Source organism: Pelobates fuscus, chromosome 7 (assembly GCF_036172605.1).
Source record: "Pelobates fuscus isolate aPelFus1 chromosome 7, aPelFus1.pri, whole genome shotgun sequence".
Lineage (NCBI taxonomy): Eukaryota > Metazoa > Chordata > Amphibia > Anura > Pelobatidae > Pelobates > Pelobates fuscus.
The window spans coordinates 174,779,018-174,798,472 of NC_086323.1; the positions used below are offsets into that span (position 1 = coordinate 174,779,018).

The window sequence follows — 19,455 nt, forward strand, 5'->3', positions numbered from 1 at the left end:
GAGACAGACACAGGAGTAGTAACACTTGAGGGAGGAAAGACCAGAATTTCAGTTTTGGTCAAGTTGAGTTTACAGAAGTGGGCAGCCATCCAGTTACAAATAGCAAAGAGGCAGTTAGAGACACTAGTCAAGCGGGATGGGGAGAGATCAGGAGAGAACAGATAGATTTGCATGTCATCCACATAGAAATAATATTGGAAGCCAAAGGAGCTGATGAGTTTACCAAAGGAGGCAGTATAGATGGAGAACAGTAGAGGACCAATAACAGAACTTTGGGGGACACCAACAGAGAGGAGTTATGGAGAAGAAGCAGAGCCAGAGAAAGAAACACTGAAAGAGTGCTGGGAGAGGTAGGAGGAGCACCAGGAGAGAGCAATATCTTGTAGACCGATATTGCGGAGGATGAGAAGAAGCTATTGATGATCAACAGTGTCAAAAGCTACAGACAGATCAAGGAGAATTATGATAGAGTAGTGACCACGAGATTTTGCAGTGAGTAGATCATTGGATACTTTGGTCAGTACCATTTCCACAGAGTGCTTAGTGCAGAAACCAGACTGAAGCGGGTCTAGCAGAGACTTGGACTCGAGAAAGTCTGTCAATCTCACATACACAACTCTTTCAAGGATCTTGGATGCAAAAGGCAGTAGCGAGATAGGACGTTAGTTGGATGGGGAGTTAAGGTCAAAGTTGGGCTTCTTTAGAATCTGGGTTATAGTTGCATGTTTAACCCCTTAAGGACACATGACATGTGTGACATGTCATAATTCCATTTTATTCCAGAAGTTTGGTCCTTAAGGGGTTAAAGGGTGAGAGAGAGATTGAGGATTTTAGTGAGAGGTAGAGAAAGAGAAGAAGACAGAGTATGGATGAGATGCGAAGGAATTGGATCTAGGGAGCAGGTGGTGGGGTGGGAGGACTGGAGCAGAAACCTCTTCCGCTGTAGCGGGTGCGATTGAACATACCTCACATACCTGTCTCTTGCAGCCCACCTTATTTGACTGCAAATTCCTGTCCTAATGTGTTTTACACCCCACACCCCACCTCCTATAGAATGTAAGCTCGATTGAGCAGGGTCCACCTTCAACCTATTGTTCCCGTAAGTTTTTTGTAATTGTCCTATTTATAGTTAAATCCCCCCCTCTCATAATATTGTAAAGCGCTACGGAATCTTTTGGCGCTATATAAATGGCAATAATAATAATAAGAAGAAAAAAATCCCCAACTGTCAAAAGTTGCTGGAAGGGAGAACAAAAATTAAACTTCCAACAAACATTAACAGGAGGTGTGCCCATACAGAGGAGTATATAACTCAATTACCATGGTTTATACCGTATCAAAAAAATAAAAAATCTTTAATATAGAAATGCATAGAAACAACAGTGAACAGTGAAAACAAGGAAAGACAGTGCTACCCTCATAGGGTCTAGGTCATAGATGGGATCTAGCTAGTATAGTGCAAATATATGGGAAAGTAGGGCAAATAAACCGTTTTAATGCTTGGTATCAATGGGTTAAAGGGACAGAGAGTGTGGGTTATCAGAATCCAAAAATGGCAAAAATATTTTTTACCTGGATAATGGAGGAGATAATCCCTCCTCTAGGTTTAAAGACAATTGAGACAGTATATAAAAATGTCTATCTGTAGATTTAGTACATGTAGTACTATCAGGTTGGTAAATAGGTCAAAATGAACATACCTAGAGGCAATCTTAAGCCCATAATATACACTGTTTACTTGTGGACATTAATCCATATAGTAGAATCAGGCAAAGGAGGCAACCCCAAATCGATAGGTATGTTAATAGGTCAATTAACTCTCAACTTAGAGTGCCAAATATCTTATACCTGAGACATGTATATCTGTAGCCACAGTGGCAAACAGTATGAAGATAGTAGGAAACAAGTGTTTTTTGGGGCATTTAGTCCATATAGTAGAATCAGGTAAAGGAGGCAACCCCAAATCGATAATATGTCAATAGATCAAATTAACTCTCAATTTAAAAGTGCCAAATATCTTATACCTGAGGCAAATATATCTGTAGCCACAGTGGCAACCAGTAAGGAACACCTAGGAAACCACCCTTATAAGTAGTGGCTAAACAGTGTCCAAATACTGAATTGCAGCTTAGAAGAGCTTATTTAGATAGTCATGAAGAGAGTAGACTTATTGAAAAAGTCCCTAAATCTCCTGTCTCATAGCATTTTTAGGTAGTCATAAGGCAGTAAGTTTATAAAAAACTCCCTGAAACTCCTATCCCATAGGTGAATAATCACTGACCAGGTATAAATTGTCGGTAACCCTACTGAACACAAAGTGTCCCGAAAGTAAAGCAGGCTAGACTAACCATCAAGACCCACAACCCGTGAAAAAACCCATAGTGAAATAAAAAGAAGCTAACTAAGAGCCTAAATCTGGCATCATAATCGCCTAGAAGCCTAAATCTGGCGTCCTTGCTGATGCGCGTTTCGGCGCTATGTGGCGCCTTTATCAAAAGCAATAGAATACCCAGACCCCGCCGGAACCATACGTCATGCGGCCAATCGTGAGCCGCCACGGAGCAGAGAGGGGAGGGGCCACAGTCCGGTTTAATCGGATAGGATAGTGTGTCTGAGAGGAACATGTGTCGGCAAGCGAGATCACTGCATCAAGCAATGACTCATGTTAACCCCTCGAGTCCCCGTTATTAGTAACAAAGAGTACACATTAAAGTGGCAACAATAAATAAAAGAAATTTATCTATATTGTATTTAAGTGAATGTGTACTTAGTAACATAACAGGGATGAGTAAAGAACAGAACATAGTATCCTAACATTGACAGGTACAGAAAAAAGGGGACAATAGGATATTTATGGCGCCCTGAAAATGGGCTGCTGCTACGTTTTCAAATAAATTAAAGATGTAGATATTAAAAACCATGGGGAGTTTAGTGAGCTAGATAACCTACCAGGTTAAGTATATAAACCATAAACTATAAGGTATTATGCACGAAATGTAAATAGTCAGTCATATTTATGAAATACTTACAAAAATGATTATTAGCTCATATTTACTAGATATTTACAGTCATGTAGTGTAGTTTGTATGGTCAGTCATATTTATCAACTATTTACAAAGCTGTTTAAGAGACATTTAATGGGTCATATTTACAGAAAAAATACAAAAAATTACACAAAATATTGTGTTAAAGAAAGGGAGAGAATGAGAACCCTTCATTAAGGCCTTGAGGGCTCAGGGTCTGGAGTTGGTAAATCCAAAAGCATTCCCTCTGTCTAAGGAATTTGTCATAATCTCCTCGTCTAGGGTTTCTTTTGACTAATTCCAAACCGCAAAATCGCAACCCTTTTGGGTTGCTCTCGTGATATTCACGAATATGTCTTGACCTAGACCCTATGAGGGTAGCACTGTCTTTCCTTGTTTTCACTGTTCACTGTTGTTTCTATGTATTTCTATATTAAAGATTTTTTATTTTTTTTAAACGGTATAAACCATGGTAATTGAGTTATATACTTCTCTGTATGGGCACACCTCCTGTTAATGTTTGTTGGAAGTTGAATTTTTGTTCTCCCTTCCAGCAACTTTTGACAGTTGGGGATTTTTTTCTTATTCATTGCTCTGGGTTATGCCCAATTTGTTGCCCATTTAGTCCTAATTTTTGACTTTAGGGTTGGACTTGTCTAACCCTTTAGCCATCTCTTCTATATCAATAATAATAATAATAATAATAATAATAATAATAATAGAACAGCAGAGGAAGTGAGGTTAGGGGAAGTATTGTAAGGGGAAGAAGAAACATGAGAGATCTCTTCACTGATTGTAGAGATCTTGTCAGTGAAGTGAGTTGCAAAGTCCGTGGCGGTCAAGTTAGTAGGTGGAGGAGGAACAATAGGGCGAAGAAGAGAGATAAATGTCTGAAATAGTCATTTGGGTTCACAGGAGAGTGTGGTTATGAGGGTATTAAAGTAATTTACTTTTGCAGAGGAAAAAGTCAAGCTGTATGAGCACAGCATAAATTTAGAGTGGAGAAAGTCAGAAACACAGTGAGACTTTCTCCAACAGCGTTCAGCAGTTCTGGAGCATTTTTGGAGGTATCAAGTAATCTTGGTGTGCCAAAGTTGTTGTTGGGTGCGCTTGCTGCGTTTAAATGTAGGAGGTGCCATGATGTCTAGTCTAGAGGAGAGGGTGGAATTGTAGAAGGAGGTTGCAGAGCTAGGACAGGTGAGGTTTGAGATAGGTAAAAGAAGAGTTGGGAGATTAGTGGAGAAATGCTCTAGGTTAAGACATTGGAGGTTTCTGTGAGATTGATGTTCAGACAGTAGTGTCAATTGGGTCTTAGGTATGCCGATATCAAAAGTCAGCAGATGGTGGTCAGATAGAGGAAAAGGAATATTGGAGAGATTAGAGGCGGCACAGAGATAGGTGAAGGCAAGATCAAGAGTGTTGGCTGCTACCCTGAGAGGATGAGGGGTTTTGCCTCCTGAGCCGTTCTTTTTCCCCTGTCCAGAGTGATGCTTTCTGATTTCTCAGAATAGTATAGCTCTTACAAGAGCTGGGTGATTATAGGTTATATAGCTGGTCCCTACAATCATGAGATGAGACTCTATGATGAGAGTAAGCAAAGACTGAATTTTAATAGTGCCACACTGGCCTTTTATGATAACCCCATGCACGGGGTACGCCCACATGGACCTTGTTGGAAACTCCAACACAAAGACACAGACCAATAAGAACTTTGCATGACACTCCCATAACAAACCAAGAATCCCTCCTCTCTGCCTGGGAGATAATCAGATACTGTATTAACTCAATTATCTCCTGGCAGAAAAAAACACGTTTTTTATAAAACCCCAAAAGTACCCCAAAACACAAAAAATCCCCACAATTGTAACATCCCTGTTAGCCCTAAACTGAGTAACTAACATATCCAAAAATCACCCAGATCAGTTCAGGGGTTCAAGAATTTTATGGAAGTCACATTTTGATCAACCGCACGCATGGTTCCATGCCCAAAACAGTTCCAGAGAATTAAGCTGTGTGGTCGGTCTACTTCGGGGATTCAAAGTTAAGTTCAAAGTACCAAACTAAGCCGTTCGAGAGTACACTCAGTGTATGTCTCTTGGTCGGGAGTTTCTTCTTACCAAATGCCGTTTGACTCCCGTTCGAATAGCCGAACATCCATGGAAGGTAAAAGTTTACAGGTGTTCGCGCTAAAGTGTCCGATTTGTGTTTCATGCACTCGACGACCAAACACCGCTGGATGTGTTTGACTAAACAAGATGGCCACCGCCACGCGTTTCGAAGGCCACTTCGAATGGCTTTGGGAGTTCGAAGTGCCGCTTTGAAAGTTCAAATTGTTCCTGTTGTAAGTCCAAGAGGCACAAACAGTGTCTGTAAGCAAGGCAGTGCAACAATAAACAGTAAAAGCTTATGGAGTGCAATCCATGAAGTAGGCATCCGTCACACCCGCTGTATGCATTGCTACATTGGACCATTGTGTAAGGCCAAAGGAGGAGGTTACAGAGAGCAGACGAGAGGCATCAGTGCAGTTGGGGTTGTTGATTGGGATATTGCAATCCCCAAGTATAAGGGAAGGAGTGCTAGATGAGAGGAAATGGGGAAGCCAGGAAGAAAAGTGCTCAATGAATGGTCTAGGATGACTGGGGGGGCGGTAGATGATAGCAATTCTTAAAGGAGTGGGTTTAAATAGGCGGAGAGTGTGAACTTCAAAAGAAGAAAAGGATAGGGCAGGGGGAGTTATGATTTGTTGAAAGGTACATTGAGGGGATAGAAGGATGCCTACACCACCTCCTTTACAGTTGAGTCTGGCAGTGTGAGAGAATTGTAGCCCACCAAAACATAAAGAGGCATGAGTAACGCTATCAGAGGGTGACAACCAGGTCTCTGTAAGTGCAAGTAGTGTGATTGAGTTTGAGATGAAAAAGTTATGTATAGCTGTTGACTTTAAATTACTGCAGACATAGCGGGCATACCAGAGTGCACACTGAATGTTGGTAAGTAAGGGTAAAGGGCAGGGTATTGTGATGAGGTTTGTGGGGTTTCTGGTTTTCTTAGTATGTGTAGAGAAGGTGAAGGGCCTGAATTGGGAGTGACATCACCAGCTGCTAGAAGCAGGAGGAGAGAAAGTGACAGGAGGTGTGAATGGGTTTTGTATGCATGGGGTCTAGGATGAGATCGATTGTGTGTCACGACTACTAGTGTGGTCCAGCACGCAGAAACTATGTAAACATATACATATACAAGGAAAGGGAAATAAAAGGACAGAGCGTAAACCGGACCTTAGAATGGCCGGATTAATACGCTAGAGACAGAGAATGGTCAAAGGGAAAGCTGAGGTCAGGGAAGCCAGAAAATACACAATACTATAAGCAAAAGCCAAGTCAGGGAAACCAGAATATAGAATAACCAGGGAAAAGCCAAGATCAGGATACCAGGAAATCAGAAACACGAATAATGAGCACTCTCAGGAAACCAGGAAACGGAAACCAAGACAGGGCAAAGTACTGGGGTGAGTTAGGGATTTAAATATGCTCTATGCTCTGATTGGTCAGAGGGCGACCTCTGACCCCAAAACGTGCGTGTGCGTTGACGTCGTGACGTCACGCACACGTTGGTATAATTCCCGGGGGCGGGGCTAGTGATAGACTCGACCACGCGGTCGGCGCCATCTTGGATTTGGGCGTGATGCCCGGAAGACCTGGGGGAGCGGTTCCCGGCTCGCTGACGAGCAGGTAAGCTCGTGTTGTCGGCGAGGCTGTGCCGGTCGGGCACGGCCGTGAGACTCGGCGGGCCGGCGACCGCAACATTGTGGGTAGGAGTGAGAGAGTAGAAAAATGAGATGAGAGAAGGGGGGAGTGTAACAGAGAGGAGCATATGTAAATGGGGATGGGGATGAGTGAAGTGAGTGTACGGAGGGAGAAGAAGGAAATAAAGAGGAAGAAAAGACAGATCATTGCAAAACTGGGAAAAAGTTAATTGGAAATAATTGAAATATCAAGAGCAGATGAAGGTAGGGTAAATATTAAGTTTTATGGGTTAAGAAAGTGCAGGAGTGTACTCATAAGAGGCAATGTGTACACCTGTTGTTTTTTTTTTCTTATCTAAAATTTGGGTGTGGCAGACAATCTATAAATGTATTAATGAGTAGTTAGTTTGGAAATGAGGCTGTTGAATAAAGAAATGTGAGGGTCAGATAGGCTTGCAATAAAGCTGAGAAAGGGGGATGTGTATCTAGGCACAGAGATGAAGGGATGGTTATTCAAATAAACTATGTATGTGAACACCTAATTTGAATTCATTTATCCAGCAGATTAAATATTATAACGTTTTACTAAACAGAACATTTCCTTAATTTGCGTTGAAACTATAATTCCTTAACTAAACTAATAATACAGTTAACACCCATATCATATGGTTATATCACACAGTTTTTGAATAGCCCTCTGCTGACTTCCAGGTACAAATGACAAGTTTATAACAATAATTGACAGAGAGCCAAAAAGGAGACACCCAGTTTCAGGAAAAAGAAGTGTAGATTTCTACATTTAAGGAACACTATAGCATTAGGAATACAAAATGTGCCCTGTTAACACTGTAGGTGCGTGGCTAACCTCTTTGTGAAAGATATAAAAATTATTTGCCTTCCCACACTGCTGAAATCATTAAGATCAATAATCTGAGCCTATGCAATGCTTGACATATGCACCGTCGCCTTGTCGGCATATGCAAAAAAAAAACACCAATACCCATTTCAATAAAACACTGACACCTGGGTTTTTGGCAAAATTATATCACAGCTTTTATTGATTATTAACATAAATTATAAAGGTCATTGTCAACAGCAGGCCAACGTTGGCCTGCATAATTACCATCCAGAAGTTTACAATTTAACCCCTTGACAATGACCCACCCCCACATAACATAATACCCAAACATTGTAACATTTAACTTAACATTGAAACATGACCATTGCCACCAAAGTGCACCATCCATTGCCACCAAAGGGCACCACAAGTGTAGGGGCATACCGAGACACCCCTACACACCCCGGTTCGGAGCTACCTACGAGCTCAAACCTACCAAACCAGTCCAAAGGCCTACCTATTAGCCCTGAACTCCAAACTTTTCCCCATCTCACTCTTTGAGCGACATCCCCCCCCCCCAGGGAAAAGATTGCCCTAGGGAGGCCCTCCTGGAAACCCAGCAATAGAAAATCCAGACCCACTTCGGAGAGATGAACCCCATCTCGCCTAAAATAACCTGGAAGCATGTCTTTCAACTCCCTGTGCCTAATTACAACCGCCCCCCAACCGCTTCACATACGCTGCCATAACTTTATTAACCTTACCCTAAATTTTCGTCACCGCAGAGGGATTCCGCGCGTGTCGCCAGTAAAACCTCGGAACTATTTCCGACCACACTACCATAACCCCTGGCACTAACTCCCTTAATTTGTCCACATCCCTCTTCATACACTCAATCAATACCTTTTGAGGTAACTACCCTACATCGTTGCCCCCTGCGTGGAGCACCATTATGTCCGGAACCTGACCCAACAGAATTTTATGAAACATATCCGCACAGATAGCATTCCAACCCCAACCCCGGTATCCAAACCACCGAAGCTGCACCACGGAACTAGGAAAGCCCAGCTGTAGACCACAATGTCAAACTGCAGCTCTCCGATGAGCCCAGTATATGTATGAGTGGCCGACCACCCATGCCATCCAACCTGCAAGACATAAGGCAAACATAGACAACCACAACACAACCTTGAAACAATAACTCCCCCTCAACCGCCCATAGGCCTTATACCAACTTGTCTGGCCTGATGTAAGACCTGAACCTCAGCGGCTCCCATCCTTTTTACCTGATCATCACCCAATCCCAGTCTTGCTGCTTCCGTAGCAACGCCAATCCGAAAGGAATGAGTCCCGAATTGGCCTGGGTCCACTCCCAACTTTGCCAACGCCTTCCGAAAAACCCTGAGGAACTGGAACTTCAACAGTGAAGAGCCGTCCTCGTGCGTAAAATATGAACCCCTGGCCGTCGCCTGTACCTCCTGGAAGGCTGTTGCGCACTTAACCGGACACGTCCTCCCACCCGGGAGTTCCCACAATGTAACCAACATTCCCTTCCCCATTATATCTGTTTTGGACCGCCTCAGGTTGATCACTACCTTGTTACTCCACACTTCCACATCCACTGCCTGAAGCCCCCCGGCCCCTTGGCGATTGCTGCTGACCAGCTCGCTGACCCGAAATGCCCCCAAAAATGCGAAACTAAAAACCACGGAAAACAGCTTAACTTTGTATCCCAGAAAACACACCACGGGCAGCACCCTGACCACCCGTTGAAGCAACTCAAACGACACTTGCCTCCTGGAATCCACTGACACTTTACCCCTCCTGAAACCTTTCAGCGCCTGCCTCACCAGAAAATGTTTAGTGGCATCCTCCCAACCATTAAACATGAACAAGAAAGCTAGCGCTGCCAGCTTACGCCCTACTACCGCGGCCGAAGCCCCTGTGGTGACCGACCTTCGCACGAGCCACAACAGCGTGTCCAACCGGGCCTCCCTTGAGAGCTGACCCCCGTCTGTTGCACTAGCTCGTCCCATTCCCCCCACACCTTACTGTATGCCGTCCAGGTAGCCGGTGCCAGTGAGTCCCTGATCAGTCCGCCAAGCATGATCCTGAGCCGCCACATCTCGTCCGGGCAAGACATCCCTTCCTCCCGCGCATCAGGTGCCGCCTGCCGGAATCTCTCCCACTGCGAACGAGATACTGCATCAGCAATAACATTCAACAGTCCGGGCACGTGGCACGCCCGAAAAACAATATTAAAACGCATACAGAACAAGACAAAACGGCGAAGAAGCCGTACCACCGAAGTTGGGGACGCTGACAGCCCGTTCACCAGGTCAACTACTGCCATATTGTCCGAAAAGAATACAACCTGTTTATCCCTCAACTGTGGACCCCATAGTGACAGCGCTATGACTAACGGGAACAACTCCAGGAACGCCAAGTTGCGTATCAGCGGTCTGACCTTCTATGCCTCTGGCCAAATCCCCGCACACCATTGACCCGAGAAGTAAGCCCTGAAAACCGACACTACCCGAAGCGTCCGTGAACAGCTCTCCAACTCCTGTGAAGAAGCGTCCGGCTCTGGGAAGAACACTTTCCCGTTAAAGTCCCGCAAGAATTCCCCCCAGATGTCCAGATCGGCCTTCATAGCCACTGAGACCCGAATAAGGTGGTGCGGGAACACCACCCCCCCGTCGCCCTGGCTAGGAACCCGTTAAAGACCCTCCCAACTGGACTCACCCGGCAGGCGAAGTTTAGCTGACCCAGCAGTGACTGAAGTGCCCGGAGCGTGACCTTCTTAGCTCCCCGCACCTCCGCCACTGCCTGCCGCATAGCCAGCAACTGTCCTGCGGCAGCCTACACTCCCCTTTGAGCTGCACGAACTCCCCTTTGCAGATCCTCTCCTTCACCTCAACCTTGAGATGACAGCCAAACGGGCCCGCAAAAGAAACATGCACGTTCTGTCAGCGGCCTCCGGGACACCCCCAAGCAAATTTTTCCTCTCACTCGCCAATCCGGGCACCTCTACCGTGGGGGGCGCCCCCATCCCCAACTGTGCTGCCCCGGCCCCCGAAACCACCACTGGAATAGACCCAGAGCCCTCCCCCAGCGGAGCCCAAACCTGGCTGCAATCCTTGTCCCTCCTTTTTCCCACACCCCAAGAATCAATTAACTGCCTGATTCCATCTAAAAGCTCCCCCGACTGTTGCAACAACAGTGTCTCACCTTCCGCACCCCTTGCCGCCGAAGGCTGTGGGGTTGCCGTCCGACTGTAGAAGTCCTGCCCCAAGCGGTCCACTGCTCCGGGCCGTATTCCCATGGCGCTGGGTCTTACCTGATCCACGGGTGACCTTGACGACTCCTGTCCTGCAACCGGGTCCGCCTTGCCTGCCGGCGACCGTCCTGATGTCCTCAACGCGCGGGATCGCTCCCTCCTGGAGGGTGACCGTCTTCGAGACCTGCAAGGATAAGACATCCTGGGTAGGCTGGACGTGGAAACCCTGCCCTGTACCCTCTCATCCTGGGAACTGTAACCCATCTCCCCGCTAGCCGTCCGCCCTCGAGGGCCCAGAGCCTGCACAGCAGCCCGCATTCCCTCCGGGTAACTCCCGCTCATGTAACTATCGTCCCACTGCCTCCATCCCCTTGACCTGACAGGGGACACCCTACGCTGCCCCCGGGTGTGGTCAACCCCGCAGGGGTCCCTTTCGTCTACATCCGTCCCCCTCCGATGTCTCCTAGCACCCTGCGCTCCCTTTGCTAGAGCCTTGCACGCTATCCCATTGAAGGGTGCCGACCTCCTGCGCTGTTCCTCGCTGGTGCTCCCCTCTGATCCGTCCCATACTACCTGACCAGTCTGTCGTCGTCCCCGGCCCTGTCGTATGTGAGACCCTGGAGAAGCACTGCGCTCCCGCACGCTGACTGGGGACACTCTATGGCGTCTTGTAGCGTTAAAACCATCCGGTCCGCTCCGTGCCCTAGCAGTCCCCTGCCTGCCACCTGCCACCCTGTCTTCACCAACCATGCCAACACCGGGACCCACCCCCGAGGTGACCCGTGGGCCAGCAACTGAAGGGGCAGTAGTGTCAGAGGGTGGCTCACCTGGGCGATGCGCAGCAGCTGTCCCCGCTCCACCAACAGCATTTCCAGCGTTCCCAGGACCTGCTGCCAAGCCTACCGCACCGCTCCTCCTTCTTCCTCTGGCACGTGCCTGCAATGGCTCCTTTCTGGAACTCCTGTCACTAGCAGCCACTTCTCCTTCTTTTCCTGCAAAATAGGACACAAGAACCGAACGTTCGGTAGTTGTTCTGCCTCCCCGTTCGACAGCCGAACGTCCGGCAGTATGGCTACTTCCCCATCCAACTCCTGAACATTCAGCAGTATTTTTACCTCCCCACTCTGGAAACTAACGGTCGGCAGTAGCATTACCTCTACGTTCGTCTCCCGAACATTCAGCAGTTTCCGCCCATTCGCCAGATCTCCTACCTCCACGTTCATCACCTGAACGTTCTGCAGTTTCAGCCCGTTCGATGGTACTCTTACCTCCACGTTCGCTACCAGAACGTTTGGCAGTGTCAGATTTGGTTCCCGAACCAGCAGCCTCTAGATCCAGCCTCGCCTGACGGCGTGTTCGTGCGGCCACACTGCGACGCCTCCTGCAACCTCCTCCACTTGCGGCCTTCCCGTCAGCAGCCTCACCACCGCCCTGACAACCTCCAGAAGGGCTCCTCGGATGCCGGGAACCCAGAACTGCGCTGCGGCTCAACTTCTGCAGGGGCATCGTCCTCCTGACTGGCCTCTGACCCTGGGAGCTTCCTGATCCGGATGGCAGAGCATCTCCAAGACGATCCCTCAGCCACTCGACACCCCTCTCCTGCACAGCAGCCCGGACTCCTTCCAGCCAATCTTCCATCTTGCTGACATCCTGCAGAGGAGACAAAAGAAAAAAGCTCACACAAATCCTGCCACAAAAACAGGTAAGTGCAACTTTAGATTAAAGTGATCCTTAGATCTAAAATGGCCACTACTTATACTCCCCTTATAACTCCACCCCACTCCTTAGACCAATCCCTAACCACTGACCCTTAGATGCCTGTCTCCTGGCAATGTCAAGGCCCACTCCCCTTAGCTACGCTGCTCCATGGGCTACATTCCAATTGCATTGGGAAGCTAGCATATTTAGCAAGACACTTCGCTTCATCAATTAGATGGTTTCTGTGCTATTTCTGTAGAAATGACTCTGGTGGCTGTCAGATTGAAAGTTACTAGAGGCAGGGCTGAATTAACATATTTTTCTCTGTCCCAGAGTGCATAACTTGAGCTTCTGCCTGCTAGTAAGAAAGGAAGGAGAAAAGTGGACGAGTGAGGGCACCAGGAAACTGTGCCTAGAAAGCGTAGAGCGAGCACAGCATTAGACATGTTTGTGTCAAGCTCAGGATGCTGAAACAGCGCTGTTTCCTAGTCTGCCCTTAGTTGGCCTGCTGACATGATTGGCAGGCAGTCTGACATGCATTCAAATCAGGCTGACCTTCCAACGCTTTGGGCAGTCCTGCTCCCTTTTTGTAAGTTTCACTTCGGCACCACCTCCACCTGAAACATGACACATAGGAGGTATAACTGTGTTTTCTTCAAAAAGATTCTGTTATTCAGTCCAATCAGGACTATGTGCAGCAGTTATCGTGATCCTCCAACAATGCTACTCATACTGACATCATTGCCTGTCTATGAAAAAGAAGGATAGTAAAGCTACCATGCATTGTGGGAAATTGATGCAACTTTTTGTCAGTATTTATAGAGACAGAAGAAGAGTTCAGGTCAGTGTAGCTTTTCATTAACATTTGCTTGCTGTTTTCTAGCACAATATTTAATGTTGGATTTTACTCGAGGATGACTTTGTCATTCAATAATTTTGGGTCAACACTTTCAGTTTAGATTCGTGCAATGCAAAACTTTCAATGATCCAACTTTAAAAAAAAAAACTACCCATGGGGTTTTAAAAACATCACGAAGACTGTTAAAAGAGAATAAGAATGTTTCTTAACAGTGATAGTCACCTGGAACTATAAATAACATCCCAACTCCGTCAACAATAACAACTGAAATATCTACAAAAATCTATACATTTTGCATATCATACTAAAACTTTATCAAGAACTATAGAGTGTAACTGTAGCAATACTCATGCTTTTTTGAGGCATTAGTTCTTATTTCTAATATGAATTTAATTATACATGGATCTCTGCAACAAATGTGTTCTGCATTAAGAGCGAGCTGCACTTAGGACCTGCTGTCAGCTGTGTGGACGTTCTGGCACAGTCAGGCATCAAATGGGAATTCAAAGTGGTCCTGACTCCCAGGGTGCATTGCACACAGCATCTTAGAATGGTGGTGCCAATCACCTGCAATTGTACCAGATGTACGTGTGTTTAATACTTCCCTCGCAGTAATGTAGAAGTGATGGTTCTTTTTTAATACGGTATCACTCAACATCTTACATGGAACACATTGGGGTCCTGTAATGCTCCTATCTGATATTTATTACTAACCATAGGTCAAAAGCCAATAAAAGAAAAGACAACAGTCCTAGGACAGTGACACATACTACTAGTCCTTATAATAGCTTGGAGTTTAATGGAAAACCTCAAGTAAGAAGACATTTTTTTTAAAAAAAATCCCCAAATTGAAATGCATAGTCTTAAACAAGCAAAGGTTCTGGAAGTCTGAGATACTTGAACACTAAAAAGTAGCCTGAGTCAGAAGCTCAGTCAGACTTGGCCAGAATCGGAAGTCAGACACGATGGGTCAGAAACAAAGTGCCCAAATCGGAACAAATGCTCTAAAGAGTAAGATAAACCACGAAAGGACTCTATAGAAATAGGGGGTTAAATACTGCAGCATCATATAACCCTATTGCACATGTCATACTGTGGGAACTGATGTCCCAGGAAAGACTTATGGGTCTCCTAAAGTGCCCCTCTGCTTGTCAGGCTCTAAATCCAACAGTAATGTGCCCTTCCACAACATGTTCCTGGCATAGTCTGCTCAAATCCTGAGTGTGCATGTTCAATAGCTAAATATTTCTCAAGGTCAACATGTCTGTGTTAAAACGTGTCACAACCTTGAGAAAGTTATTAGACAAACCCGAAAGGTTCAATAATGTTGGACGAAGGAGCCTACAAATGGAGAATCTATTGGCAGCAGGAGTAAAATTAACCATGAATTCTGGAGTACTTGTTGGAATAAAGTGGCTTCTCCATTGACACAATGTTTGCTCTTGTTCTTAATAAATTTGTATTTGCTGCCTGAAACATCTTGCTTTTATACCTTTTCATGAAACAAAAGGTCAAGAAGTATTGATTACCAACAACATTTTCTACAGGGGTGTAAAAATCAATTTATTAAGAAATGTGCATTTATATTTTATACAACAGAGACAATTTAAAGCTACAACTAAACACATAGGTGTGTATCATAGACCTGTGAAGGTGTCTATCATAGACCTGTGAAGGTGTGTATTATAGACCTGTGAAACATTCCTCATGAGCTTGGAAGGATATTGGAATGCTTAATACAATGAGTTGTTATTTACCCCGAAGCCTTGTTAAGGGCTTTCATATAAGCTTGTTATTAGTAAGTAAGCACTGGGCAGCAATAGTTTTGACAATCCCGATGTCACCTTTGAACATGTGCGGGAAGTTACAAGATTTTTTTATAGTGCACTGGTACTCTGCCAAAAAATCTTATTTGCCGTTCATTCTCTATCGTTGTCTTGGGATTAGCAACTTTGTATTGAGTTATTACTGTTCAATAAAATAACTTTGAATGCAATCTTATTTTATGAATGTAGTACATTTAAAGTATTTGCTTAATTTCTTCAGGTATAAATTCTGGGTTGATGCTTGTTCAGAAATCTTTGGAGGTTTAGATGTCTGTGGAGTTAAAATTGTACATGGAAAGGACGGAAAGGACTATGTCATTGAGGTAAGAGAGAATCTTATTTTATTGTATGTATCATCATATGTTTCATCTGTTTAGTTAGTGATTGTAAATGCTTTTGTTTTGGTATATATTCTTTGTCTGTGTCCATATTGGCTTTCTAGTTTACCTCAAATTTTTCTCAAAGCTTTCAGCTGAGATTTATCATGACTAATTAAGATAATTAAAAAATGTGCCTGATACATATTTAAGGGTGCTTTAAATGTCTAAGATCAAGGCTGCCAAACATAGAGCCCATGGAGCCCACCAATTTGGCATACAACAAATTGCAGATGGACCTACTGCAGGTACCTGGATCCACTCGCTCTCACTAATGCTGTCACCTAATTGATACATAGTCACATACCTTCCCCATACTGTGGTGGAATCTCAGTAAAAATAAATTTACTAGGACAAGATTGCCATGTGGCATATGTGTAAATGTTGGTGTATCAGTTAGTCAGTTACACGTAGCTAAGATACAATCAACACTGTATTGAGCAAATGCAGGAATGCAGAAACTGAAAACACTTCCCCTCCTCCATTGTTCTGGGTGAGCCATGTGGTCTAACAGGTAAGGGAAGTTAGGGTTTGTTCAGCTGATTGTGTAAAGAGTAAATGTGGGTAGAGTTAACTATAGGAGGAGCTATATGTCTATATTATGCATTTACACAGTCAGTTCTGGGCTCAGATCTTGTTGTATTTTGGTGACATTAGTCCCTCTGAGCCCCGGTCGGTGAATCGAATAAAGAATCTCTTCCTTCCTGAAGAAACCTGTGTCCACTTCTCTGTGCTTGGCTTCCGTCAGTTTCTCCGGTATCAATACCAGACACATACCCACTTTTCTAACCCACCACACCCTATAACATCCCCCTGTCACTTAACCCCCTCACACTGATATATCCACTTAATGTTGTCATCTAACGCCCCCGTCACATAACATCCCCCCACCTGTAATGCCATTTAACTTTTTATCTATTGCCAGATATATGTTAAATTGAAAAATTAATCCCTGGTGTGAAAGTGTTCTTTGTGCTCACTTTTTGTCTTGTTTGCGCATGTGTATATATACATTTTATGTATCCGGCCCTCCACACCAATTTCAGTGGATAATTTAGCCCTCCAAAACAAATTAATTTGACACCTTTTCTTAGATTCCTGTGAGCTAATGATTTACATACAAATTCGGCATGGCAGTTATACCTGTTGGTGTCAGCTTTTTGGATTTTCTTTTTTACAGTTTTTTTCAATATATTTAGTTTTTGTTTATTTTCCTGGATTTACTTGAGTGGGAGACATTACTATGGCGGTGGGTTTTTGTTTTTGTTAGTTATTCTAAAAGCCATCAGACAGAGAATGATGGAGGGCAACACTGCGTAATAAATGGCTCATTGACAGATTTCAATTTGTCTGTCATAGTTTGTCCTCAAAGGTTTTTGGAAATCTAGAGGTGACACTAAGCATATTTAGTGTCCTAAAATAATGATAATGACCACAAAATCTTTCAAAATAATTTGACACATAAAACATTAATGCTAAAAAGAAGTGTGGGAATAGTCCCAGGGACAGAAAAATGAATAAGAGGATCTTCCATTGTAATGTCATCTGGAGCAAGATCAGCCCTTCTTTTATCATCAGATTAATCAGTGAAACAAATAGTTGAATGTATTCTAACTAGTGGCATGTGCCAGTTTGCCATTCAAAATGTTTCTTCATAAACCCCATATACTTCATAAAAACCCATATACTTCATAAAATCTTCCTAGACCCCATGCATACAAAACCCATTCACACCTCCTGTCACTTTCTCTCCTTCTGCTTCTAGCAGCTGGGGATGTCTCTCCCAATCCAGGACCCTTCACCTTCTTTACAAACACTAAGAAAACTAGAAATCCCACAAACCTCATCACAATGCCCTGCCCTTTACCCTCTTTTACCAACCTTCAGTGTGCACTCTGGAACGCCCGCTCCGTCTGCAGTAATTTAAAATCAACAGCCATACACGACTTTTTCATCTCAAAATCACTCACACGACTTGCACTTACAGAGACCTGGCTGTCCCCCTCTGATAGCGCTACTCCTGCCTCTTTATGTTTTAGTGGGCTACAATTATCTCACACTCCCAGACTCAACTGTAAAGGAGGTGGTGTAGACATCCTTCTCTCCGCTCAATGTACCTTTCAACCAATCTCCCCTGCCCTATCCTTTACTTCCTTTGAAGTTCACACTCTCTGTCTATTTAAACCCACTCCTTTAAGAATTGCAATCATCTACCCCCTTCCCCCCTCCCCCCCGGTCATCCTAGGCTATTCATTGAGTACTTTTCTTCCTGGCTTCCCCACTTCCTCTAATCTAGCACTCCTTCCCTTATATCCCCTATACTTGGGGATTTCAATATCCCAATCAACAACCCCAACTGCACTGATGCCTTTCGTCTACTTTATGTAACATCCTCCTTTGGCCTCATGCAATGGTCCAATTTAGCAACCTATACAGCGGAAAAACATTCTTGATATTGTCTTCACCAATCTCTGTACCGCCTCTAATCTCTCCAATATTCCTTTTCCTCTATCTGACCACCATCTGCTGACTTTTGACATCGGCCTACCCAAGACCCAATTGACACTACTGTCTGAACATCCATCTCAAAGAAACCTCCAGTGTCTTGACCTAAAGCATTTCTCCACTTATCTCCAAACTCTCCTTTTACCTATCTCAAACCTACAATTCCACTCTCTCCTCTCAACTAGACATCATGGCACCTCCTACATTTAAATGCAGCAAGCGCCCCCATCAACAACCTTGGCACACCAAGCTGACTTAATACCTCCAAAAATGCTCCAGAACTGCTGAACGCTGTTGGGGAAAAGTCTCACTGTGCGTGTGACTTTCTCCACTCTGAAGTATAAAAGTATAAAGTATAAATTACTTCAATACGCTCATAACCACCTACTAACTTGGCCGCCTCAGACTTTGCAACTCACATTACTGACAAGATCTCTACAATTAAAGAAGATATCTCTCATCTTTCTGCTTCCCCTTACAATACTTCCCCCTAACCTCACTCCCTCTGCTGTTCTATGTTTATTCACACCCGCTACAGCGGAAGAGGTTTCTGCTCTGTTCCAGTCCTCCCGCCCCACCAGATGCTCCCTAGATCAATTTCCCTCGCATCTCATCCATACTCTGTCTTCTTCTCTTACTCTACCTCTCACTAAAATTCTTAATCTCTCTCTCCTCTGGCATATTTCCATCGCCCTTCAAACATGCAACTGTAACCCCAATTCTAAAGAAGCCCAACCTTGACCCTAACTCCCGTCCAACTACCGTCCTATCTCGCTACTGCCTTTTGTGTCCAAGATCTTTGAAAGAGTTGTGTATGCGAGATTGACAGACTTCCTTGAGTCCACCTCTCTGCTAGACCCGCTTCAGTCTGGTTTCCGCACTAAGCACTCTGTGGAAATGGTACTGACCAAAGTATACAATGTTCTACTCCCTGCAAAATCTTGTGGTCACTACTCTATTCTAATTCTCCTTGACCTTTCTGCAGCTTTTGACACTGTTGATCACCAACAGCTTCTTCTCATTCTCTGCAATATCGGTCTACAAGATATTACTCTCTCTCCTGGTGCGCCTCCTACCTCTCCCAGCGCTCTGTCAGTGTTTCTTTCTCTGGCTCTGTTTCTTCTCCCCAACTCCTCTCTGTTGGTGTCCCCCAAGGTTCAGTCCTTGGTCCTTTACTGTTCTCTATCTATACTTCCTCCCTTGGTAAACTCATTATCTCCTTTGCCTTCCAATATAATTTCTCTGCGGAAAACACGCAAATCTTTCTCTCTTGCTCTCTCCCCGTCCCACTTGACTAGTGTCTCTGA

General features: G+C 44.7%; 1 protein-coding gene across 1 annotated transcript in view; it reads left to right on the forward strand.

Annotated features, from left to right (window-relative positions):
* SYN2 (synapsin II) overlaps window positions 1-19,455 on the forward strand; it is a 341,342-nt gene that overhangs the window by 215,718 nt on the left and 106,169 nt on the right. The window contains exon 10 of the mRNA XM_063426936.1: window positions 15,487-15,589. Within this exon, the coding sequence (XP_063283006.1) occupies window positions 15,487-15,589 (103 nt within the window). The remainder of the gene's footprint in view (window positions 1-15,486; window positions 15,590-19,455) is intronic.